The 25,337-nt window shown below is 46.0% G+C and overlaps 1 protein-coding gene across 3 annotated transcripts in view; it reads right to left on the bottom strand.

Moving 5' to 3' along the window:
- Window positions 1-25,337, bottom strand: part of Arhgap22 (Rho GTPase activating protein 22) — a 154,031-nt gene that overhangs the window by 88,780 nt on the left and 39,914 nt on the right. For all 3 annotated transcript variants that reach the window (XM_029469369.1, XM_029469368.1, XM_029469370.1), the window contains one exon: window positions 11,609-11,808. In XM_029469369.1, the coding sequence (XP_029325229.1) occupies window positions 11,609-11,808 (200 nt within the window). The remainder of the gene's footprint in view (window positions 1-11,608; window positions 11,809-25,337) is intronic.

The raw sequence follows: 25,337 nt of genomic DNA, 5'->3' as shown, positions 1-25,337 counted from the left end.
ATTTGTTTAAAAGTGAGCTGCTGGGGTTGCCATTTTGATTTTAGTAAATACAGCTTTTTTTTATTTAACTTGTTTGATCAGAATTTGGATTTTGATATCTATAACAGCAGAACTTATGGTCCTCAAATGGCTGCAAACATCTAAGAATCCCATAAAGAGAACATGAATCCTCAGACTTAGAGCTAAATAATTGATACTTCTCTTTTTATAAGAGTCTAGTAATTTCTCACAAAAGAGACATTTGGAGCTGTCTCCAAGGGCATTTTAAGCAAGAGGGGATGTACAGTCTAATTTTCCTCTGCCATACTAACAGAGCCTATCAGCAGCCAATTAACTCAAGGTCATGTCTGTGTCTCTGTCACTGCTGAATGGCAGGAGGGCCTGCTATGGATGCTTCCGTGCCTCTCCTTCAAGCTCCACTGTACTCCTTTTGAGCATAGCTAAACCAACGTGCGGGTCTGCGGTAGAACTGTTTTGCTTGGGAGGACATTGCTAACTTGTTCATGTGCTGTGGATGGACACAGCAGCAGGGGGGAGGAGATCTGAACAATTATGACTTACGGGAGCTGCAGGCTCCAAGGCCCCTACTGTGTCCACTATTAATTGTGTCTCCTTGGAGATGTTCATCAGGCCTGGCATGAACCCCAGGGCTCAGATTCTCTGCACAAGATGGCAACTGAAGAACATGATGAGCACCAACAATTGGAATTCTGGGAAAGTGCCTGCTCTGGACAGACCACAGAGCTTGCCAGCTTCTCTTCTGGCCTCAGTTTTGACTCATACAGTGTGTGGCTTTGGAGAATCCCTCTGGTTTAGGTGAGTCCAGGATTTCATTCCTGTGCGTTAAATGGCCCACACTCACCTTTGACTTTGAGAGCCAGAAAGGCCTTTAGGGATGATCTCTGTTTAACCCCCCTCCAAGCTATGTGTCATCAGCCCGGGGGCCAGAGTTCACCTGTTCCCGTCTGCCACACCATAGGAACAAAGCAGTCATGAAGGGCAAGTTGGTTCATTATTTTGCATGAGGCTGAATGCCTTATATAGAGCTGGTCCCAGGATTTCCTTGCCTTAGGTGATATACTGAGGTTTTTTTCTGACTCACAGGAGTTCACATACCTCATCTTCATGGATGCCGTACTGAACATGCAGTGTTTGAGGCGACTCTATCTTCCTCCAGGTAGACCAGGTCTGAGAATGGCTGAGCTCAGCAGGGCTCCCCCTCCCCAATATCATAATTTATGTGCATTTTGTAATAGGACTCAAGGGTCTCATTAGCTTCCCCCCCCACACACACACACAACATATCTCACTATTAGTTTCTACTGAGCCTTCAGTTAATTAAACCCTTAATTCTGCTTCATTCGACTTTTTAAAAATACGTATGGGTGTGTGAGTGTATATCACATGTGAGCAAGCACCCTTAGAGGTGAGAAGAGGGTGTCTGATAGCCTAGAATTGGAAAGTCAAGCAGTTGTTAGCTGCCCATTGTGAGTTCTAAGAACCAAATTCTCGACTTTTACTACAGCATCAAGCTTTCTTAACCACTGAGTCATCTCTCCAGTCCCTAAATACATACATATACACACACATATATGTGTATATATGTATATATATAAATTTTATATAGTATATTACATAATATAGTTACTTATATACTTTTATAATTTATATATTTATATTATATTATTATACAATATATGTTTATAATATTTATATCATATATAGCATTTACATATAATATAAATATTTAAAAATATAATATATTATAATACATAAGTATACAATATCTATGCTCTCTCTATATATATTTCTATTTAAATATTTACCATACTTTGTCTTTATATATATTTAAATATATTAATATGTACATATAAATATATTTATCTAATTAAATATATTAAATATATGTATATATGTGTATATGTATTTAAAGACAGAGTACAGTACATATCTCAGACTGCTCTTGAATTCATGATCCTCCAATCTCAGTTTCCCAAGGACTGGGATTACAGGAATCAACCCCTACTCTTGGCATATGTTTTTAACTAGTCTTAATTAGATCACTCTATTTTGTGGGATCAAACAGCTGTTTTAAACCAAAGCTAGGTCTTTCCATTTTAACTTAACAATTTTCCATGAACCCAGCTTGTCAATGCCAGCTGCCAGAGATGTCCCTCGCAGCTCTGCAAATTCATTACCCAAGTCTTTGGTTTTCAACAGTGTCACTATCACACGCCGGGACAGTGATTCAAAGAGTTGGTTCTAGACTCACGGCATTTTCTCAGTTGTGGCGCCAGCACTTTTTTATTTTGTTTTATGTGACATCCATTTTCTCAACTGGCTAGAAGCAGATCTACACATCTTGCAGGTCTTGGAAAGTTGGCATAATTATTTCTAAACCGTTGTGGTTATTCCCCGCTGCATAACAAAGCACCCAAAAACTTAGTGGCTTGAAAAGAATGAACTATGAGTTTTGGGCAGGGCTCAGGGGCCAGTTCTGCTCCACAGGGTGTGGTCTAGGGTCATTTACACAGCTGCACACAGCTGGTAGCTGCCTGGGACAGAAGGCTCAAGGCTTTACTCATTTAGCAGGGCCCTGGGAGCTCTCTCCCTACACAGTGTCCCTGCTCTGCCCTGCCCTGCCCAGACTGTGCACAGTTTGGCTTCTCAGAGGTGGGGACTGGAATGCATTCAGTATCACTTAGAGACCAACTCGTCCCAAGCCCAGATCCATACTCAAGAGGAGGGGAAATGTCACCAACTTGCTGCAGGGAGCAGGGCATGTGTCCAGGGAAGGGAAGGATGCAGGTGGTCAGCCTTGGAGACTGCAGAGTGTGGGGCTGGGGAAAACAGAGTAGATGGACAGAACACAGCTGAGGAGTTAGTCTGTGGTCCAGTCAGAGGGCTTGGCTTTTACTGTTCTCCATCAAATTGACCAACATGGCAGAGGCAAGGTTGGGGGCCCCTGCCTGTCATGGACCCCTCTCTGCTGGGTGACTTGCTAAGACTTCATTGGGTGCAATTCACTTAAGGAGGAAAGAGTTTATTTTGGCTTACAGTTACAGAGGGATAGAGAGTCTACCACCGTGAGGAGGGTATGGTATGGTGGCAAGAGCTGGAGGCTGGCTGATCCCAGTTTCTATCCACACACAGGAAGCATAGATGTCAGGTGAGACTTTAAACCCTCAAATCTCACTGCCAATGACACACTGTAGCAAGGCTCTACCTTCTAATGGTTAATAACCCTTCCAAACGGGGACAACACGTGTTCACATTCAAGCTATGGGGGATAATGTGTGTGTGTGTGTGTGTGTGTGTGTGTGTGTGTGAATGTATGCCAAATGTGTGTCCTCACAGAGGCCCAAAGAGCTCCCTTGGAGCTAGAATTACAGGCAGGTATAAACCACTTGATTTGGGTGCTGGGAACCAAACTCAGATCCTCTGGAAGAGCTGTGAGCACTTTAACTGTGAAACTATCTCTCCAACTCCTAACATATTTTTTTTCATTTAAATCACAACAAATGTCTTCTCTGATTATGAGCTAATGAGCTATGAGCCCAAGTCCAGAAAGCTATATCTATATCTATATCTATATCTATATCTATATCTATATCATCTATATATCTAATAAATGACTTGCTGAAGTTCAGACACCAGGCACCCATGGCCAAGTGTCTTGGTCAACTTTAACTGTCTAGGTGACACAGCCTGGAGGAGTCACATGACAGGAGACTTTTAGTTGAAAACCTGCCCAGATCAGACAGTTCCATGCGCATGTATGAGGGGGTTGTCCTGATTGTTAGTTGATGTGGTCCAAGGCAGGTGGTCCTGAAGAGCTTAGGAAAGCTAGCTAGGTACACGTAAGCAAACAGCATCCTCCCTGGGTCATGCTGGACGCCTTTCCAAGCCAAGTTCTCACTGAGGTTGTCCTAGCTGTTACATGCTACTGGAGCACCCAACATCATAGGCAATATGTCATTTCTCCCTCATCTAAAAGTGAGACACTCCCTTCTCTGAGGTAAGGTGGGAAGGAGGGGCTCTCAATACCACCCCTTGAGCTTTGTTTGGGGTTGAAAAGCTTGCTAAATGATGGTCCCAGAAAGTGAGAGACATTCCTTATAACTTTCAAGTTATGGGACTGGCTGACCTACCCAACCCCCATATAAGGTTTCCTCCCCACCTAATTATTTCTTTTAATTCCAATTAAACAATGTACTCAGTTTACCATACATAATGTATATTCAATATTATAAAATTCAGATACATTTTTTCTTGTGTCTTTTAAAATGAGTATGTACCACAGAGATGGTGGCAGCATACACAGAACCTGAACAAGTTCAAGCCAGATGAGGTTCCAACTCTGAAAAGAGGGAGTGAACACAGAAAAAGAAACTGTCTGCAATTGATACCTGCTAGGAAAGAAAGACAATCAATTTTCTCCAATGGAGTTTCACTGGGAATATCAACCACACTCCAGGGCAGGCCCCATGCCCAGGAGCAGTTAGCCAACCCCAAATGAACTCCTTCTCTGTTTGTTGTGGGACTTAGTTCCATGTTGGCACTTTCTTTTTTATTGGCTTCCCTGATGACTTCTGATTGTATTAATGCTAACTTCCACTGCAGCCTCTTTCTCGTCCATCTTGTCAATCCCAGGCTTTTATGCTAAATTAAATCAAATTTTAAATCAATTTTCTACTACTCCTTGCTGCTCAGCCTCTAACACTTACTATCCTGGAAAAAGAGGAAAGAAAACAAAAGAGGCAAAACAGAAACTCAGTCTGTTTGAAAGAGCCTCTCAACTGTCCCTGCCAGAGCCTGCAGATGCCTGAGCACTCTAGTGTCCCTCAGACACCACGCTCCACACTGCTCTGCTATTTCCAGGCCCCTTTTCTCAACCAAAAAAAAAAGCTTCCCATCTCTGAGCCTCCCATCTGTGCCCCCTAGCTCCTACTTGTCAGCTGAAAATGGCTTCCCCAGTGGCTGGGTGCAAGCCCTTCAACCACAGCAGATCTCTCCTACACTGAGACAGAAGGAAGGCCCAGCTCAGGATTCTGGCACCCAGGTTGGGCCACATCCAACGTCTGGCTAACAGCTGCTGCTTCTGTTCTGCGTGAGACTAGCTTCACACTCTGTCCTCTAGGCTCCTCCCTGAGATGGGCTCACACACACACACACACACACACACACACACACACACACACACACACTGTTCATGGCCTGTTCCTGACCTGGCATTGTTAGGTCAAGGCCTGCTCTTTAGAGGTCATCGTGAGACTCAGTCTTGGTAGCTCCTGGTGACTTGTCTAGTCTCTTAACATCCCTTTTCTGATTATCCGAAGAATACTCTAGGCCTGTGGCTCTGTTCCGTTCTTGCCTTTGATTTCATTGTTTTCTCTCTTGGTTAAGTTAAAAATCACTAAAGAGGTGGATTGCGTGAATACAGTCTGCTGTGAGACATCAAAACTGGACACAGAAATCTCAGTTGGCATTATCCTCATAGGTCATTCCCAGGTCTACCCCAAGCTTTACCTGGTGGCTTTGATTTGACTTATTTATAATCCTCAAAATCCATATTAATTACTGTGGCTTTATTTTACTGACTTCGAAGAGCAGTTATTCAAGGAATAAAATTGTTCTCCACAGTGCCACAAGACAGTAACTCATTCCTTCCCTGCCACTGTCAGAACCAGCACTTTCCACTGTCTCTTTAATGGGATTGATTGTCTTTCTTTCCAAATGCCATGTTTATGGTACTGTGTCTTGGTGTAAAGCTTTAGGCATTATTATCTGCAGGATTCCAAGCATGGCCGAGACTGTTTTTCTAGTCCCCTTACCCCCGTGCCTGCTTCCTGCACACGCCTAGTGCCTTCTGCGTCATCAGCCCATCCCGATCCTAGTGCCTTCTGCGTCATCAGGCCATCCTGAGTGCACGCATGTGCCGAGAAGCTTATCTAGTGTTTCTTTCTAGAGTGCCTGCGCAGACAGCGGCTATCTGTCTTGCCTCTGTTCTTTCTCCCCTCTTCCTGGATGTCTCAGGTTGGAATCCTTATTTCTGACTTCTTACGGGAGGCTTTGTTCTCGGTGCCTCCCAGGTTTATACCAGTCTCTCCCAGAGGATGGAAAAGACAGTTCCCTGTTACTGTGATGTGTTAGTGGAGAACTCAGGGCCTGGCACATGCCGGTCTGTGCTTCACCACTGAGCGGCCTGCCCAGCCATATTTCTACTTTTATAAGTTTTAAAAGGGGGCTCACTAAATTGCCCATGCTGGCCTTGAACTTGAGATAGTCTGGCCTTAGCCTCCAGAGTAGCAAGGTTTTCAAGCCTGGCAAAGAATTTTAAATATGGGATTTATTGTCCTGGTATTTCCTGTTTCTATTCCTGACTCCTCTTCCTCCTCCTTTTCCTCCTCTTCCTCCTCCTCCTGCTCTTCTTCCTCCTCCTGCTCCTCCTCCTCGTCATCTCCTCCCCACTCTCCTTCCTATTCTTGTCCATGTTACATTTGCCATCCAGCCCTTTCCCTCTAAGGTGCTTACTACTCACTCAAAGCATCATGTCTTCCACATGGGTCATGGCCCTAGCAAGCCCTGAAAGTTCTTCACTTTCCTCTCTGACCAGGGAAGAGTCTGCTTCTAACTGAAGGGCCTGGAAGCTAAATATGAAGTGAATACTTAGGCGAGGGGGAACATAGTACTCCACTTACAGCCAGATCCTTAGTCTGAAGTGATGCTCCGTCTACCACCTTTTCCCAGGGGCTGAATGTGTGTGTGTGATCTTACACATAAGTGCCACTGAGGAGTTCTAATGGGCATGTGTTTTATACATGTGTACACGTTTACAAATACGCGCACGTGTATATGTGCATGTGTCCAGGAGTGTGAACGTATGCTCAGGTCAGAAGCTGATGCCCAACAGACCTTCCTCAATTACTTTTCACCAAAGTTTTTGAGAAAGAGTGTTTCATTGAACCTTTCGCTCTCTGACTCAGCTGCCTAGCAAGCCCCTGGGTCCAGGTGTGTGCTGTCTTTTATGGTGGTGCTGGGCATTGACCTCAACTCCCCCATGCTCCTGTCACAGTACCTGACTGAGCTGTCACCCCCAACCCTCTGATCACTTTTGAAGTTGACTCTCAGCCTAGCTCTTGGTCTTTGTTCCTCTTCCTCCATCTCCAGCGCTGCCCGTTCCAGCCTGTTAGGACTGCTCTGCTCTGCAAGCCAGAGGCCCCTGTGCTGCCCTTAGCCCTGCCTGGAATCCGGGTCAGCCAGCCATCTCAGCTGCTTCTGGCCAGCCTGCTCCAGCAGCAGAGGGAGGCTCCCTCGATTTCACTCTGACCAGACATGTTTGTAACTTCTTAGGGAGGTTTAGGGAGTTGAAACAGCCAAATTAGATTTTCGAAACCTGTTGCCCTCACCCAGAAGGTTGGATTTTCTTTTTCAAGACAGGGTTTCTCTGTGTAGCCCTGGTTGTCCTGGTCTGTAGACCAGGCTGGCCTTGAATTCAGAAATCTACCTGCCTCTGCCTCCCAAGTGCTGGGATTAAAGGCGTGCGCCACCACCGCCCGGCAGAAGGGTGGATTTTACTTTATCTTTCATTAACTAGGAAGGAATTTTGAAGTGTGCATTCCCCCCACAGAGCCTGGTTTTTCTAAATGCTCAGCCTGCTTTCTTTTTCGTTCAGAGTAACTGTATTTTCCCCATTCTTTTGCTTGTTTATTCTTCTCGTTTTTTAAGCCCAATCTCACTGAACTTCCTGGCATTTACAAGGCAGATAAATCTAGCTTACTCTTGCTTATTATGAGTGCTGAAAAGTCAGCACCCACTCTTCCTTTCCTGGGACTGGCTTTGGATTCTTTCACCAGCGTTGCTGGTTTTCTTATGTTTTGGAGATTATACTTGCCATTTTCATCCTGGTTCATTTCTACTCAGTGCCAAGAAACTCACAGTTAAAGGTCTTAGATAACTAAAGTAAGTACTTAAATGTAGTGGTTTGAGTATGTTTGGGCCAGGGAGTGGCCTAGGTTGTGTGGCCTGGTTGGAGGAAGTGTGCCACTGTGGGCGTGGGCTTTGAGACCCTCCTCCTAGCTGCCTGAGGAGTCTCCTGTTTGCCTTTGGAACAAGATGCAGAATTCTCAGCTCCTGCACCATGCCTGCCTGGACACTATCATGCTTCTGCCTTGATGATGATAAACTGAACCTCTGAACCTGTAAGCCAGCCCCAATTAAATGTTGTTCTTATAAGAGTTCTTGATCATGGTGTCTGTTCACAGCAGTAAAAACCTAACTAAGACGCCAAGAACTGGAAATGAATGGTCCAAGGAAGGTGAAGAAGCTTCAGACCATGAGAAAACATTCAAGCAGAAGTAAATTACACCCTCTAAAGAATAATAATAGAACCCTAGACTCCTTCACTGGACAAACTGGAGGGCCTGCCTGCAAGAAAGCCTCCGGAGCATGTTCTGGGGAAGGCTGGAAGGATGTGAGCAGATATCAGGCTCTGGAAAGCACCTCTGCCTGGCCTTTTCTGTCTGAGATCAGGCAAGCCACTTGTCTCAGGTCTATGCTGTCTATGGTTGGGCCCCTGGCCTTACAAGGGCAGAGGAGAAGAGATTAAAGCTTTAAGAGAGAGTAAAGACATGGGCTATGACTGATGCTTATCATGACTCCTGAGCTCTGGGGAATATCACAGACGGTTGGATGTGCCCTTTTCTGACAATTATAATAGCTGGTGCAGCCTGTCTGCCGAGGGGTACTGACTGCCCGGCCGTGCTGTCACTACGAACAGTGAACAGAACATATTTTCCAGGAACCAGACACTGAGAATTATTCTATTACGATGCAATTCATGAAATTAAGTAGAGATCTGTGGGTTGACTGTGGCAGCAGTTTGAGATCACACTATAGCAGCTAAATGCCACATTGGACTAATAGTGGCCTTGAGTTTGGGATCCTGTATAGCAGAGCAGAGTTTGTTATGGAAGGGTGGTTGGTGTATGATAATGTTTCAATTCCCTGGGAGTGTCAACAGACCCAGAGAGTCACAAGAGGAGGTTTGAGCAGAGGCTGGTGTCTGTCAGGGCATGGTGGCTCATTTCACAGATGTGCCATTCTCCCTAGAGATGAAGGACCTAGTCTGGCCTGTTTGGGTATAAGGGCAACTGATGCATCCAGGTCAGTGACTGGGGGATGCGGTTACCACCATTTAATTAGCTGCTCACATTAGAAGATATCAAGTTTTGGAAGAGATGGTAGCAATGGTGAATTCTAAGACAGACACGCTCTAAAGCCATCTGACTGGAGGTAGGGATGCCTGTCTCCTACAGGGCTCACTGCAAGGAACACACGGGGGAATTTGGAGTAGAGGAATCTTTACTCAGGGGAGTGACCTCACAGCTAGCTATCAACACCTAGCATCACTTAGCATCACATGCTCAGTTTCCAGAAGGAAGCATTGCAGGCTATGCAGAGAAGGGGATGACAGCAGGAGCCCAGCGCATGGCTGAGACATTCTGGCAATTTTTGTTATAATGTTAGAATGATTGATCCTGGATAGGTCAATTAGGAAACACTACTGATGGGTCAAGAAGGCCAGAAGGAAAATGGTCCTGTGGCCTGTCCCTGGGGGAGAGGGAGGAGTGGGGCTGCAGGGGGAAGGTGAAAGCAAGGTTATGAACACACAGGTTCCGGCTCCAGGATTCAGTGAGCTGAGACAGACCCTTTGTTACAGAGCTGTTATGTAATCCTAAACTCATTCCTGTCTTGTAGGTAATATGGCCCCATTTTGTAAATAAAACCTAGGGTTGAAAAAGGATAAAGTGGCTGGCCCAAGTTGTCTAGTTAGCATACTGGATGAAATTCAGGTCCATTTCAGATCCATAGACTCTGGAGTCCTCATCAGTTTCACTGAACTCAGGACACGTCTCCCTCTTTTATAAAGCTGAATGAGACCAGGATTTCCCAATTCGCACTGGAACTGTCTACATCCTATTAACTGTAGTTTGGTCCACGCTCATGAGTTTTGTCCTACCCAGTTTCCATTTGTGCTGTTACCTATGTTGCCACTTTCCTAAAACAGTTCTGTTTATTTGTACATTTATATTTATTGTAAAATTGTCCTGATGTAAAGTGCACCATAGTAGCCATTATTAAAGTATATAGCTCAGAGGATTAAGCTCATTCACATCACTAAGCAACACATTTTCATTTTGGGTGCAAATATATTTTGGAAAGGCAAGGTAACATAACTACCACAGAATAGGAAGCAGAGTTACTCTCCATAAATGGAGGTAACCATGGGAACGCTTGACGTGCAGGCACCAAGTCCTTAACAGGGCTGTGACATTACCTGCAGGCTGTGGCATGAAGCCTGCCCTCATTTCTATTAAAGCGAAGTGTTGGCGATGTGGAAAAGACACAAACGAATCAAACTGACAGCTCGCACATTCTCAGACGACTTCATACAGGTGTGAAGAATCATTTTCTTACTGTGAACTTGACATTCTCCTGCTCCCAGGTCCACATCTTGCTCGCACGGAACACCGTCTTTCTGAGACTGTGGGCACCACTGAGATTCACAGTCTCCTGGCCTACCAAGGCTCTGTGATCAGACTCTGAATTAAGAAGTCTGAGTGTCCTTTCCAACTTAGAGTGCTGATACTGAGTACAGCTTGGGGCCTGGTTTCTACCATCTCATCTGTACCCTTCCCCGAAGAAGTATAGTGGCTATCTCATACTAACTACAGGGGTAGCTTCAGAACTCTCTATAAATCAAAAGGTCTGCTGTAAAATGACACATTTATTCACATTGTAGTCTTTGATTCAAAAATTTGAAATCAAATCATCCATAGGTTTCTTATAATACCTGTGCAATCTAAATGTAAATAGCTATTATACATTGTTTATTCTCTACCAGTTAATGGCAAAAAAAGAAAAGAAAATGTGCACATGTTCAGTATAGATATAATCAAAAATACTGCTGATCAATAGATGTTCAGGGCTCAGGCGCAGAGGCCGTGGTGACAGAGCTCTGGATTGCCCTAATCCTAGACTCTTGGACGGTCCTCTGCAGAAAGCTCTGTTTTGGTATCTACATCGTCTGTCTATGATGAGGCTACATATGACAGATAAAGCCACTAGTTTCTCTGAGTGAGTGAACTTAGTCATTTCTTGGTGGAAGGACAGACATTTTACGTATTTCTCAAGATAAGGAGGTCCCCAGCAGCAGAGGGAAGACTCCCATTTGAGGCAGAGACATCCATCAGGCAAAGCTGCAGAGTGATTCAGAATTCAGGGTGAGGGTAGATTGGTCTAGAAGCCATTTTCTTGGATAATGGGGATGCAATGTGTGAATGTGTGCCTTAGTGGACGCACAAAAAAGCCGAGCCGAACATGGAAAGTACTATTTCTTAAGCCAGGCAGGGATGCACCCTACCAACATTAAAAGGAAACATTAATCGGAAGTTGGAGATGTGTTTAGAAAAACAGGCTGTGATATGGGAACACACATTAGTTAAGAATGAGTCTTGATTAGCGGTCTTCCTTCCACGCACACATTGAACTCAGCCTCCCTTATCCCAGCATAACACCCATGGCACCCAGGACCTGCATGCCTCACCTGGGGCTTGCTTTCATCTTTGTCTTTGTAGTAGAAGAGCTGATCCCCTCGTAGCACAAACCATCGCTGCTGCCAGTTCTTCATGATACTCCTCTGCTTCCTCAGCCAGCCGGCCTTGAGTACAGGGCCCAGCTTGTGGGGGACCGGGGGCCTCCCTGGGCTCCGGCTCTGTTCTCCCATCACCAGGCTCTTCGAGCGAGCTGGAAGGCAAGAACACACAGTGAGTGTGGAGAATCAGGTCCGTAGCCCACTCTGCCACCTCAGCTACCCTGGCACCAAGGCCCAGGGTTCAGGCTGGCCATGCAAGTTAGATTCACTTTCCCCTTGAATTTCCAGGGCATGTGCCTGGGTTGATGCACTTGGAGAGAGGAATATAACCCTCCTTCATTCGATTCTGCTCTGTTACTAAGACCCAAGATTCTCTACTTCTCCAGGGTTATTTTCTATGCATAGGTCCCTTCCGGGGACTATAATTCCCTATGACTGGCTTATCTTCTACACCACTCTCCTACTAGCTCCGACATTTTTTTTTTTAATTTTTAATTTCTTTCCCATTCAGATCTTAGCCTTGGTTGCTGGTGAATTACTATTCTATCTTTCAGACTCAATTCCAAAGAGTCATCCCCTGGCCATTGCTACTGATCTTGCCAGCCTTATCTCAGTGGTGTTTTGGCTTATTGAGTATGTTTGCCTCCTATGCTAAGGGACAATGGTGATCACAGAGTTTCTCCAGAGAAACTGAAGAGACATCTGAAGAGTGCTTAGGTGCAGCCCATCTTAGAGTTCTTTCCCAGGATACAGCCATCTCTGAGTCTTGGCAGTGCTAGGCCCAGAGCTGAACATGGTATGGATGCATTCTAGATGGATCTGCATCCATGTTCTCATCTGGCTGCTGGGCCTGGCTCTCCTGTACCGCTTGATGCAGAATCAACATACACTTCCCTTGACCACAGTTTAAAGATATTAATCTGTCTGCATATGGATTTGCCTCTCCTGAACATAATGCTTCTGTAAAACCCACCATCCATGGACTTACAGAATGCCTTATCCACCATCACGATATTCCACATAGTATTGCTTCTGACCAAACAACTCAACTCATAGCCTGAAAAGTGTTACACAGTCATGGAATCTACTGGTCTTACCACGTCCCCTACCATCTTGAAGCAGCTGGTCTATCTAACAGGAAAAAATGGAAAGGCCTTTTAAAGACATAGTTACAGCCATTTATAGCGCCAACTGGGGAGCAGCAGCCTGGGCTGCTAGAGAAGAGAGGTAGAGTGGGTTCTTCAGAAGGCAGTATGTGCTTTGAATCAGCATCTAATATATGGCACAGTTTCTTCCATACGCAGGTTCCACATACCTGGGCTCAGGAATTAAGGGGTGGAAAATAGTTCCACTCTCTATCATCCTAAGATGAACCACTAAGAAAATGTTTGCTTCCTGTTCCTGCAATCTTAAGTTTTGGTTCCAGAGGCCCAGGCAAGGTAGTACATTCCTTTAACCCTAGAAGACTAAGGCAAGGAGTTCTCTGAGTTCAAGGTCAAGCTGGGACAAAACAAGTCCTAGATCTAGTTGTGGTGGTATATATTGTTAATCTGGGCCACACCTTCTGCTGGAGACCTACATAAGGACATTGGAAGAAGGAAGGTTCGCTCTTCTTTTCCACTTTCGTTTACTTGCCAGCACATCTGTTGGAATCTACTTCTACAGAAGACCAGCTGAAACAACTAGCCTTGTGGGACTGAGCAACTACTAGATTCTTGGGACTTCCAATTCACAGTTGACCATTGTTGGGGAGTTGGCCTATAGACTATAAGTCATCATAATAAATTCCCTCAATATAGAGAGACATTCCATACGTTCTGTGACTCTAAAGAACACTGACTAATACAGAAGTCTTGTACTTCAAGCCCTGCTGTATCTCTCTTGGCCAGCTTCAGTCTGTGCCTGCACTTTTCCTTACCAGATCTCTTGTGGTCCTAGTATCTCCAAAATCATCAGATCTCTATTTCAACATAGGTTTCACCTTTACAGCTCCATACAAGGGACTCTTGGGGCCTTAGTGCAGAAATTATAACCCCCACCACACATTGTGTGGCTTCAGAAGCCATCTAGAACCTCAGCACAAACTTCCATGACCCCCTCAAGTGGCATTTTCAGTTCAAGGTCTCTCCTCTGAAATTAATTTAGATTTGCACAATAGAACAGAGCCTCTGATATATTGTTCTAGTATAGAGATATAGATTGTTTTTAATGGTGTTAATCTCTTCAGCTCCTGCCACATCTGCAATTTTACACTTTCTTCTTTCCATGACAGCACATTTTTTTGTATCCTCCCAACCCCACACACACTCATTTCTCCCTCTTCCTGTAAACATGGAGAAGATCAGTGAGCAGTAACCATGATACATCCTGAATGCTATCCTGTCTTGAAATTTTCTCCATCAAACGAATCAGTCAATTATTTTTCCAATCAGCATCACTGGAGTTCTCAGGATATGGGCAGAACGCAGCCTGAATATATCCTGAATGGCTTCCAGCCCTGTTTCCAAGGACCTTATTCTCCCTAAAAAGCACATTGTTTTTTTGTGTTTCTCTCAGTATCTGGCTTTCCCCCTCACTCACCAGAATCAAGTTCTCCTCACAGTGTACTAAGACTTTTCTACTACTAGGGCCTAAAAATCATATGATGAATTTTATCATGGCAACAACCCCACTCCTGGTATCAAGTTTCTATATTGCAGCCCCACGCCTGGTACTAAGTTATTGTATGAGTTACTTTACTTGTTGACAAGGTACCTGACAAAAGCAACTTAAGAAAGGAAGGAAAGTTACTCTGGTACATAGTTCAATGGTACAGTCAAGGTAAGCCAAGGCATCAGGAGTTTGAGGCAGCTGGTCATATTGCCCCTGCACTCAGAGAACAGAAAAAGGCAAATGCTGGTGTTTAGATTACTTTCTCCTTTAGGTTCAAGCTAGGATCTTAGTCAGTAGAATGGTGCTGTTAACATTTAGAATGGGGTTTCCCACCTTGAAGAACTATATCCAGACACTTCATCACAGACATGCCCAGAGATCTGTTGAGTCTAGAACTTGTCAAGTTGATAATAGATATTAGCAATCATGCAGTGAGGTCTAGTTGAAGAAATACAGTCTCTGGGCAAAGACTTGGGTTTACCTCATGGCCAGCACTGTTAACTCTCCCACACTTTATAGGTCAGTAACTCCAGTCTGTGTTGGACTATAATACCTGCTGCATAGTAAGTGGGAGAAGAAGAAGCTGTCATGGAGGGGGAGAGATCACCAAGCCCTGCTGTGTGCTTGGCACATTAACTGGCCTAGTGACTAGTAACCATAGTGATGATGATATTGATAAAGGGGATAGTAGGGTGAGTACCTCCATGGATAATTTTTTCCTTAATCTGAGCAACCAGCAGTAGGCCCACAGAACAGAGGAAAATTTTCTACAGCTATTGACCCTTTTAGCATCTTTATATACTGCTTCCTTTAAATGGAAGTGAGTGGCTATATTTTACCACACAGGTGGACTGGCACACCACTTTTCCCATGACCACCAGTTCTGTGGATCATACTTTGAGGATTCACACTTCAGAACTTAGTAGATGCAAAGTGATAGTATTAGTTCTCTTCTGGATGTTTAATCGCCTGGGACTCCCAGCCAGGGTTTTGCTACCAGTAGAAGATGTGTAATCATTCCACTTACACACCTAACTCATCACTCTTGATGAGAAGAACAGCTGAAGTCCCCAAGTCTTAGCTCTCATGACTCTGGAAAGGCACCCTTCTGTTTCCTGACATCTGATGCATCTTGCCTGGGGTCTCTGCTTTCCTAGTTTAGTGGTCCTGCCTTGGAGGACATAGACCTGGAAGAAATGTTTTGTCTAATTGGGGCTGGGCTGGTCCCCTGATGAGGCAGAAAGAGGTTGTGTCTGGTAGAATTGCATCAACTATCAGGAGGGATGCTTCTGTCCTCATGGTTCTTCTCTCCCCCGACCTTACATCAGGCATAGCAAAGCTGGATTAGACAGGCACTGGATGATGTGGCACTTATGAGATGATGATGATACGCATGATGAGAAGACAGCAAACATGATGTCAGTATTCCAATAAGATCTGAGAAAGGACCCAGGAGCAAAGGGGACAGGGGTACCCTCCTCTGGACACTGAGTTTTCTTCTTAGGGTCTCAATTTGATGCATATCTCTAAATACTTTTAAAAAACCAATTTCATTAAAATTAAGTCATCAAATATACACATGGATTTTGTGTTTTGATTGCCTGATATTTCTAACTAAAGGCTTGACAGTCGGTTGTGGTCCTGTGAGTGAGAATTCTCTGGTGTGGATGGGTTGGCTTGGTCTCCACTGTCCTTTTGAATTCTTTGTCTTTCCAAGTGATCTGCAAGAGGCACTATAAACCTTCCATACTTCTACAGAAGATGGCATAGACTATGCAAAATGATATTATTAATTCTCTTCTTCTGGATGTTTAATCGACTGGGATGCCCAGCTAGGATTTTGCAACCAGTAGGAGATATCTAATGTGCAAATAATTCCACTTTCACACCTAACTCATCACTCTTAACAGGGAGAACACTGGGTGCTGCAGTGGGGCACTGAAGCCATGGAATGTCTATGGCTGCATTCATGGCTCTATCTTTTATATTCTGTCACAGCAGAACCCGATGCTTTCTTGTTCCACCAGACATACACCTTCTCTTCCTACTCTAGCACGGGCAGGGCAGTTCACAGCAGGAACTCAACAGTCTCAGGAACTAATCGGCACAGATGGACTCCCCTGAGTTCACTGGATGAGGTCTACAGATGCCAGATGGACTTCCTGGGCACAGGCCCATGGATGCTAAGCCTGGGAACATGGGCAATAAGTGGTTGTGTGGCTGACATGTATGCTATTGGCATGTGCGGCCCTTGACATGTCAACATAGAGAAGAGAGAGTTTTACCCCGATTGTCAAGCTGTGGACACCAGCCCTAAGGTAATGGACAGCAGGCCTTCCGGAAGCCCCATTCCAGGGACGGGGAACCGACTCCAGTGACCTACAATGTCCCAGAGAGGCTCTTCTTGCACAGGCCATGTTGGCTACCAAACCAGCACAGGTTTTTCCCCAGATAATCAATCATATAGATATTACTTATCAGACCCATGGAGCTTCTCACGAGGAAAGCGGCCATGGGTATGATTTATTAATAATCACTGTTCTTGTTCTTGTTTTCAGCACTTCCTTTAATCAATTTATTGAGTTCTGTAATCAGGCCTTGAATCAGGCGGCACTGAAGAAGCTAAGGCTTCAGATCTGACTGGAGCTGGGGAGCAAGCCTGAAGCAAGCTAGGCCTGGGGAGGAAGGTAATCTTTACCTCCTTAAAGTTAGGGGCTATCTATGCACAGCAGAGCATTGCCCCCTCTCTTTCTCTCTCTCTCCTTCTGTCTTCCCTCCCTCATAAACCAACAGAGTCCTCACAAGTGCAGTGTAGAATTCTGAGCTGATGTTTTCCACTGGAGCCTCTGACAGTTAAAGGGAAGGAAAATTAAGCAAAGATATAGACTATTGGGGTGCAGATCCCTGCAGAGCCACCAGACCAGGATTTGAGGGGTGACCAGTATGTGGCCTGACCTCAGGTGAGGGCAGGTAGGGCCCTTGACTTTAAGGAGCTCAGCACAAGCATGGTGTTGTTATCCTTTGGCTCGCCTCAGCATGGGCAGCAGGAGTCTGCTGTCTCCACCTCTCCCGGGTCAGCCCAGCCAGCTGCTTCTCACCCTGCCTCACTCTGCATCCGAAGACTTTGACATCTCCCAATATGGCACTAATCAAACCCCAAAGCAGGGTCCCAGCCTCCGTCACCTTGGTGACTCGGACGCCATCATTGTTCCTTCCAGAAGCTTGTCCTTCCTCCCCTCTGAAGTGCCTTCCTGTTCATGTTTGTACTCACATCTCATCCACTGCCTTGGGCTTTCACTTTCTCTGCTCCCAGAGGTTCTCCCACTGTCTTCTCACTAGTACCAGGTTGTCCATGCTTGCTCTTCCTGAGTCCTTTCTTTAAGAATATCAGGCTTCTATGTCAAACCTCCTAGGGAAGTGCCACAGAAGGTCTCAGATCCTTTTAGCCCAAGTGAGAAACTCAATGAGAAACTGTCCCAAGCCTCCTCACTCTCCTAGGACTTCACAGCTAGCCAGTGTCCCATGTTGAGGCTCTGTTGCAGCACTCCCCCCAACGTCAATGGGCAAGTAGTCTCTAGACTCAGCTGTTCCCTGCGCCCTCCTTCTCTCCCCCACCCTCCCCCAGTTTACTGAAGCAACTCAGATGTAGTCATGCTTGCCTGGACAACAACCTGCAGGCCTCTCCCAAATGCCTGTGCAGTGGCCAAGGAACTGCTCTACTTCAATCTCCAATTCTTGAACTCTCCCATTAACAAGTCGCTTTGTACTGTTTGCAGATGGGCAAACTGAGGTCTTCAGGGGCAGCGACAGTAGTTGGAGGCTGGCAAGCAACACAGCCTAAGACTCTTTGTTTTGCCTGACTTCATGCCTAAGCACCAGCCTCTCCATCGAAGTGTTGCGGGTCCCTAAACTCAGGCCTCCCCATAAGGGCAGCTATGAGCTTGTGATGCACAGTCAATCCCATGCCTGCCCTAAACCGTGAGTCACGGTACATCCGGCAGAATCACATCTCTATCAACAGAGCCACCTGCCCAGCTCACAACTGCTGAGCTGCCTCGGGCATTCACCGTGCATTAACCAATGCATTCACCATGATTCTCGGGCACCGGCTCTACATCTGCTCAACCTAAAGCTTCTGGGGCAAAGGGCTTAGACACTGGATTCCCTGGCTGCTGAGACCTCTGTAATATGGCCACTCCCCCAGGCTTATGACACTGTAGGAGTCTGATCTTCCACGCCAAGTGTGGCTCCTTCACGAGGTTCTTCGGATCCCTCCACAGAAGGCCACCCTTTTCCACTTCACCTTTAACATGGTAAAGAACTGTCCTCTGTGTGATTTTGCTATCTGTCTGTTCAGCTAGCTACTGTCCCCTGGGGGTACATACATGCTGTATTCAATTCTGCAGCTGGAGCTGACCCGAGGATGCATTTGATAGTGTGTGAGCAGAGGCTTCTCACAGTCAATACATCTAAAAAGTGAAGAGACAATATGCAGAAGAGAACAGGACAAAGACCAATGGGGACAAGCAGAGGCATGGGACTGTCACCCGGGGAAAGCAAACTGCAGCATCAGGCATGTTTTGCCTGTGAAGGCAAACTTTATAAAGTTTGTTAGTATCATCCAACTTGCTACATAGCAGAGAAGAGAATGGTTTGTGGAAACTGTACACCTGTTATAAGTCTGCAATTCCACCTCTTCTAACAAAAAGAACCCCCAATCCAGGGCCCTCCCACAGCTGAAAATGCAGTCTAATGACACTTAGTAGGACATGGCCCTATGCAGGGCGGTGTGTTCCTCTGTGTCAGACCCACACTGGCAAGAGTTTGAGATGAACAGACTTGCCCCACTGAGTGTTCATCGGATAGTTCCACTCTCACAGAGTGGGAGTTAGACTCTGTCCGTTCCTGTCCTGGCACACTCTTTCTCTCATGGCCTCTCCATCTCAGTCAGTGGGAACCCCACCCTCAGGCCCAGCATCCTTCCTCAGTCGCTGCTGTCCTTTCCCCATGTCTCCCCATACTCCCCGCTCTGCAGTCATCTCTTGCAGTATGCAGTCAGGGAGTTTTCAAAGATAGGATTTAGAACGAGATGTTCAGTGGAAACCATGTGGGAGCCCCACCATCACTGTGACTCACGAGAGTCCTAGGGACCTGGCCTTATGACTTTACAGCCCACCCTCAGTCCCACAGTGTCCTCTGCCTATGTGTGTTCAGTCTCATACCCTCCCTTGATACCACTGGGGCTTTCTCAGTGTCACCTCCCCAGCTTCTCATTTCTCCCATAACTGTCTTTCTTCTGAGGCCAACACTAACAGGCAAATTCCTTAGCTCTCTTGACTCTCCCATTAATAGTCACACCTGGGACTGATTCAGGAACCCACTGGGTATTTCAAACCCCTCAGAGGCTCAAGCCCCTCATATAAAAAGACAGTATCTGCTTATAAGTTACCCAATCCTCCCAGGCATGTTCATTCTTCCCTAGATAACTCGCAGTACCTGGTACAACGCAGATGCTCTGTCAATAGTCAGGATACCACATCGTTTAGGAAACAGCGATAAGACCAAGTCTGTGCCTGTTCAGCACAGGTGCACTTATTTTTCTCAGTCTACAGTTAGTTACATCTGCCGATACAGAACCCATAAATATGGACGGCCATTTATGCTTAAATACTCAAGGAATGCAAGTTGCAGAACATTATAGGAAACATAAACTTCACAAAAGGGGAAGAAATCACCACTCCAAACAAAGATATCACAAAGTGTTTGGGGAGTCTAGGTTTTATACGGAACAAGGTCTGCTGAGGAACATATCCCACCTAACATGTCTTGTGTGAAGGGACGAACTAAGCTGTGGTACTATATGGACTCAAACCAGTTATGTAAACCATACTGAAGGGTTTTCAGTGATAACTGCTCAGATGGGTGCTGGATCCTTTCGGATGTCTAAAACATCAATGAACACATCACTACTTTGGTAGATGTTTGAGTTTTTCCTGTGACAAGCACTGTGTTTGGCTGTAACTACAAATAAGATCAGCAAACCCTCAGTCACTGCCTGTGGGAGGCAGTAGGCAGGGAACAGGCTCGCATCGCACACATCAGGACAGAGCCTTCACACATGGGCTGGAGGAAGCCTGGGCCTGGACTGTCTACGGACCTTCCAAGGACCATAGTTAGGGGGCTGCCGGTTGTATCTGTAGGTGAGTCCTTGTTGGGTCTGGGTTTCCTTCAGCCTGGCTAGGGGCTTAGTTTGGGCCAGCAATTACTCACCTGGGGTGACTACTGATGCTAAGGAATTCTGAGGATGCTGAAAGATGCCTTTTAAATTGTGGGGTGCAGCAGCTCTGCCCGAATTCTCTTGGATCCCTCTTCGGATTTTCATGGTCCCCTCTTCCAGTGGGTTTCAGTTTAGACACAGTCCGTCCCCAGGAGGATTCTCAGGATGGCCAGATTCAATTAGAACTGTCCCTTCAGCTGCTAGAGTCTGATTTAGAGTCTGGTTGACTCTGAACTGGGAGAACTAGGAGTACCTGGGAATTTATGACCAAGGTAACCCTTAGTCAAAGCTGAGTTCCCTGGGGGCTTACACAGAGACCTCCTTTTATGGCTTGGGCTCCATTCCGCCTCAAGCATCTTTCCGATTCCCTGACTCCCTCACTTCTCCACCAGCCTCTTCAGTGAAAACTGCACGTGATTCCTCTTTTTTCAGGGTCTACTTTAGAGATCCTTGCAGGACACATTCAGTAGCATTCGGGACCTTTTAAAAAGGCCCAAGGCAGCCTAGCTGAGCAGCCATTGAGCCATCTGCCCCTCTAGACCACATGAGCTGGGGTTGGGTGCCCTGCGGCAAGCGTGTCTGCAGCTGTGTAAGCCCCAGAGCGCTGAGCAGCAGCGGCAGCGGCAGCAGGAGAGCAGAAACACAAGTGATTTATGAAAGTCGATGAGATTTTTAAAGCAGGCTGGGGAAACAGCAAGAAGAATCCCAGGGCTGAATTGATTTAAAGGGTAAGTATTGAGGTCTACAGATTGATTGAGGGGAGAGGGGTGAGGTAATGGAAGGGCACTGGGGAGGGGCCAATGGGATGTTTTTATAAAGTTAATGCAATTTGTAGCCAAGGTTGAGGGGTTCTGCCAGGGTCCTGTGCTGTCCCAGGGGTGAGCTGAAACGTCAAATGATTTATTGCAGGCTGGCTCTGAGTGTGAGTGGTTCTCTGTCTCTCTGTCTCTCTGTCTCTCTGTCTCTCTGTCTCTGTCTCTGTCTCTGTCTCTGTCTGTCTCTGTCTCTGTCTCTGTCTCTCTGTCTCTCTCTCTCTCTCTCTCTCTCTCTCTCTCTCTCTGACTGTTAGTGTTCTTCTTGGACTCTGTTTGCACATCTGCTTTTCCCTGGGCCCTTCATCTTTCTGAGGTCTGGAGAGGCAGCCAGACCTTCACAATGGGACTCACTTTCCTGCCTGGAGAACTTTAAGGTAACTACCTAAGACTACTCTCCAACCCCTGGCCGGTGGAAATCTTAACTTTTAAAACAGTAATGAGGCAGCCTGGACACTCTGGCAACTCTTCATAAAGATTATTTTAAAGATTTAAAGAGTCGATATTGAAAATTGCATTCTTAAAAGTTAGCCTCAGCTGGCCTGCTTTCCAGTGAGGCTGTGTGGCACAGAGGCTAGGGGATATGTGAATGGCTCTCTCTTTGTTCCTTTCCATGCAGATGCACCCCAAGATTCAGAGCACACAGCGGTCATTTTCAGTTATCCAGTCACTGAATTTAGGGACCATCTATGTGTTCAGCATGGGGAGACTAGGCAAGGATGGTGGCTAGGCAGAGCTAAGCAGGGGACAAACAATGTCGTTATCCAGGCACACACAGAGGAGAGGGCGGTAGGACGCAGGCAATGCTGGGGTCAGGCTAGGGGACAAGGCATTTGGAGGAGGCGGGAGAGCCATAGCTGAGGCTGAGGAAGAATGAGTGGATAAAAGGAACTGTATACAGGAAGGGCCAGCAAGTGAAGGGAACTGCCCAGCAGGAGGACTTGAAGAGATGGAGTAAGAAGAGGGTCCATAGCCCAGTACATCTGGTTGGCTCCTAAGCTCTTAACTCTGACCTGGGAGAAGCCACTCCTGAGCCCCCATCACGATGCTCAGTTGGACTTCTCCTATCCACGGTCTCTATCCACACTATGTAGAAGTCAAGTGCATAGTGAGGTTGGTGATGGTCCCTGTGCAGTTGGAGACTCAACAAACAGGAACCTAGAAAGATGAAACTACAGTTTTCTACCAGTTCCTAGCCTGGTAGCTCAACAGAGCAGCTCCAGACGTCCACTCCTCAAAGGGAGCAAAATGTTAATCCTGATCACGTCCCAGACTGCCCACCTGTGCTCAGCACTGATCCTCAGCTCTGTAGGCCGAGCCTCCTAAAGCCTTCTTCCCCTCTTCTGAACCATGTCTGGGAACTGGTACCCAGGAGTCATCAGTGCTGACTGCTTCCCTACCCACTCACTCATTCACCAAAAGCCTACAGTCGGTGAATCGATGTGACTCAATATCAATTATAAATTTCGTTTTCTGCCTGCCTACGAGCCATTAGCTTGGATCAATACGGTCTCTACCGTGGCTTCAGCCATCACTGAGGCTGCTGATGATTTCAGCAGCTGCAGAGCATGGTCCCAAGTTGCCTGGGTCAGGAAGTCAAGGCAGCATTCCAGACCAGGTCTGAGTCAGTTCAGGTCCATCTTGCAAATAACTTACTGTCTTCTTCAAACTAGGTCATGGCCAATGCTCAGGTTGTCTGGGGCCTCAAGGCCAGGCTGGTATCCCTCTGGCTTTCATCTGGCAGTACTTTTGCCCTGACTGTCTAATCATGTTACAGACATTGGTATCTTCTATGTGGGAGAGAAAGCTATATGCTTGACAGCTTGTCTGATGCATCTTGGAAAGTCAGGTGGAGGATGGAGAGGCTTGAGTCTCTCGTGTCTGTCTCTTGGGCACAACAGCCTTCTCTCCTGACACATGGATCTTGGGTAGCATCAGTTAGAGGCAAGTGTAGGAAACACATGAAAGTGTATGCACTTGGCCTATGTTCTTAAATACTCTGGTTCTTAAAGGCTATGCATGGGTTATGGCAAGTTGGTGAGCTAGCTCTTCCAGCCCTGCAGCTGGTACCCAGGACATAGTGTCCAGATGCAGAGGAGACTGGCTGGCTCAGGCCATCTGCTCTGAGAGAAGCCCCCTCTCTCAGAGGACTCTCTCATCCTTTGTGCATAGTACATGGGAAGCAACACTGCTCCTTTAAAGAAACAGTTCGAATAGTGGCCCCGTCTTTGCTTGTAAAGTGATCCCAGAAAATTTCATTATCCAGTACTGCTTAGGGTCAACATGGAGCATACCAGGGAAGGACAGGGAAGGCGGCCTAGATCAGAAAAGGTGCCTGTGAGGTGCCTGAGATATGTTGGCTCTCCAAGCATCAACAGTGGGTACTATTATCTCTGTAAACTTCGAAAGTGCTGGAACTCTCAAATATGTATCCAGCCCCAAACCTGAGTCTGTAACATTGAAGAAGGATGTACCCATCTACTCCCGAAATATGGAAATCAATATAAAATAGCAGTCAGATTTGACATTCTTCCGCATACTCCAGGTAGAAGGCCTGCTTGCACAGGGCACACACTTTTGCACCCATGGCTAACACTGCTAGAAGTTGCCCTTCATTGCCACCTGGTGAACCAGTGCCCAAACCTAAGCCCGATTCTTACTAGCCCATGGCTTGGTGGTAGTACCTTCCAGTAAAGCTCATCTGAGATGGCCAGGTTAGTGTGGATGGCATGTTGGCACCAAAGTCCCTATGAGAGGGAGCAGGCACTTGGGGAATTGGAATCAACAGCTGGTGAGAGGCCATTTACCTCCACCAGTCACACACACAGCTGTATTCGGGAGGCAGTTTGGACTTCAGAGTCCTGGATTGAAGCTCAAGATGTCATGGGTGCTCTGACTTTTGAGCAGTTAGCCCTACTCTCTCTCTCTCTCTCTCTCTCTCTCTCTCTCTCTCTCTCTCTCTCTCTCTCTCTCTCTCTCTCGCCTTCTTAAGGCTGACAGGAGTGAGATCAGAGATGTTCATGTGAACGGACAGCTCAGACACACCCAGCACATTCCAAACCTCCAAGTGTTTCTCGCTTCCCATAAAAGAGAGAAGCAAGGTGATGTCAGTGTAGTGACCAAGGAGTCGTACTCATAAGTCCATCCATACAAAATTTAAAGTGGCTAAAGCAAAACACTCCATGGTGATAAAATCGGGAAGCAGTCACCTGGGAAGACACGGGAGGGACTTTTTTGAGCTAAGAAAGATACACTGTGTGTTTACCTGGATGGCAGTCACCGGGTAGACATTTAAGACAAGCATTTCATCGTGTGTCATTGTTTCTTTATCTTCAGGGAGTAAAGTGGTTGATCCAAAACACCAATTCTAGTGAGTCCCAGAGAAACTCTGTTTTCTCCTGTATGTACAGATATCTACGATGAAGTTAGGAACCTCTACCTGTTTACACAACTTTTCTCTGACATACTGATTTATTTAGTATTACCACTCTTGTGCCTTGGGGTCATTATTCAGCAAAATAAGGATTGTTTAATTATAAGCAATGTGTTACCATGGCTACCAGTCTGCTCTCCAGGATGTCTTCTGAGTGACTAAGGGAGACACAGCATAAACAGTATGGACACACAGGACAGAGCGATGATTCATGTCGCAGGTGGGACACAGTGAGAGATTGTAAGATCGTATCAAGTTACAGTTGAAATTGTCTACAGTGCACATTCTAAAATGTGTCAATTCTTTACTTCTGGATTTTTTAGGATTTAATTTTGAAGTAGGGTTGATCCCAGGTAACAGAGAGCACAGAGAAAGGGGACCCATGTATGAAAATGATGTCTCAGTAGAAACAAACAAACAAATGAAATAAACAACAAAACTCTAAACAATAGGCTAAAAATCTATTTACAATGTACTTTCAGGCCACTGCAATTCAAAGGTCCTACA

The sequence above is a fragment of the Mus caroli genome, chromosome 14 (assembly GCF_900094665.2).
Source record: "Mus caroli chromosome 14, CAROLI_EIJ_v1.1, whole genome shotgun sequence".
Classification (NCBI taxonomy): Eukaryota; Metazoa; Chordata; class Mammalia; order Rodentia; family Muridae; genus Mus; species Mus caroli.
Note: the sequence above shows the minus strand (reverse complement) of the source record. Positions and strands in the feature narration are given on the sequence as shown.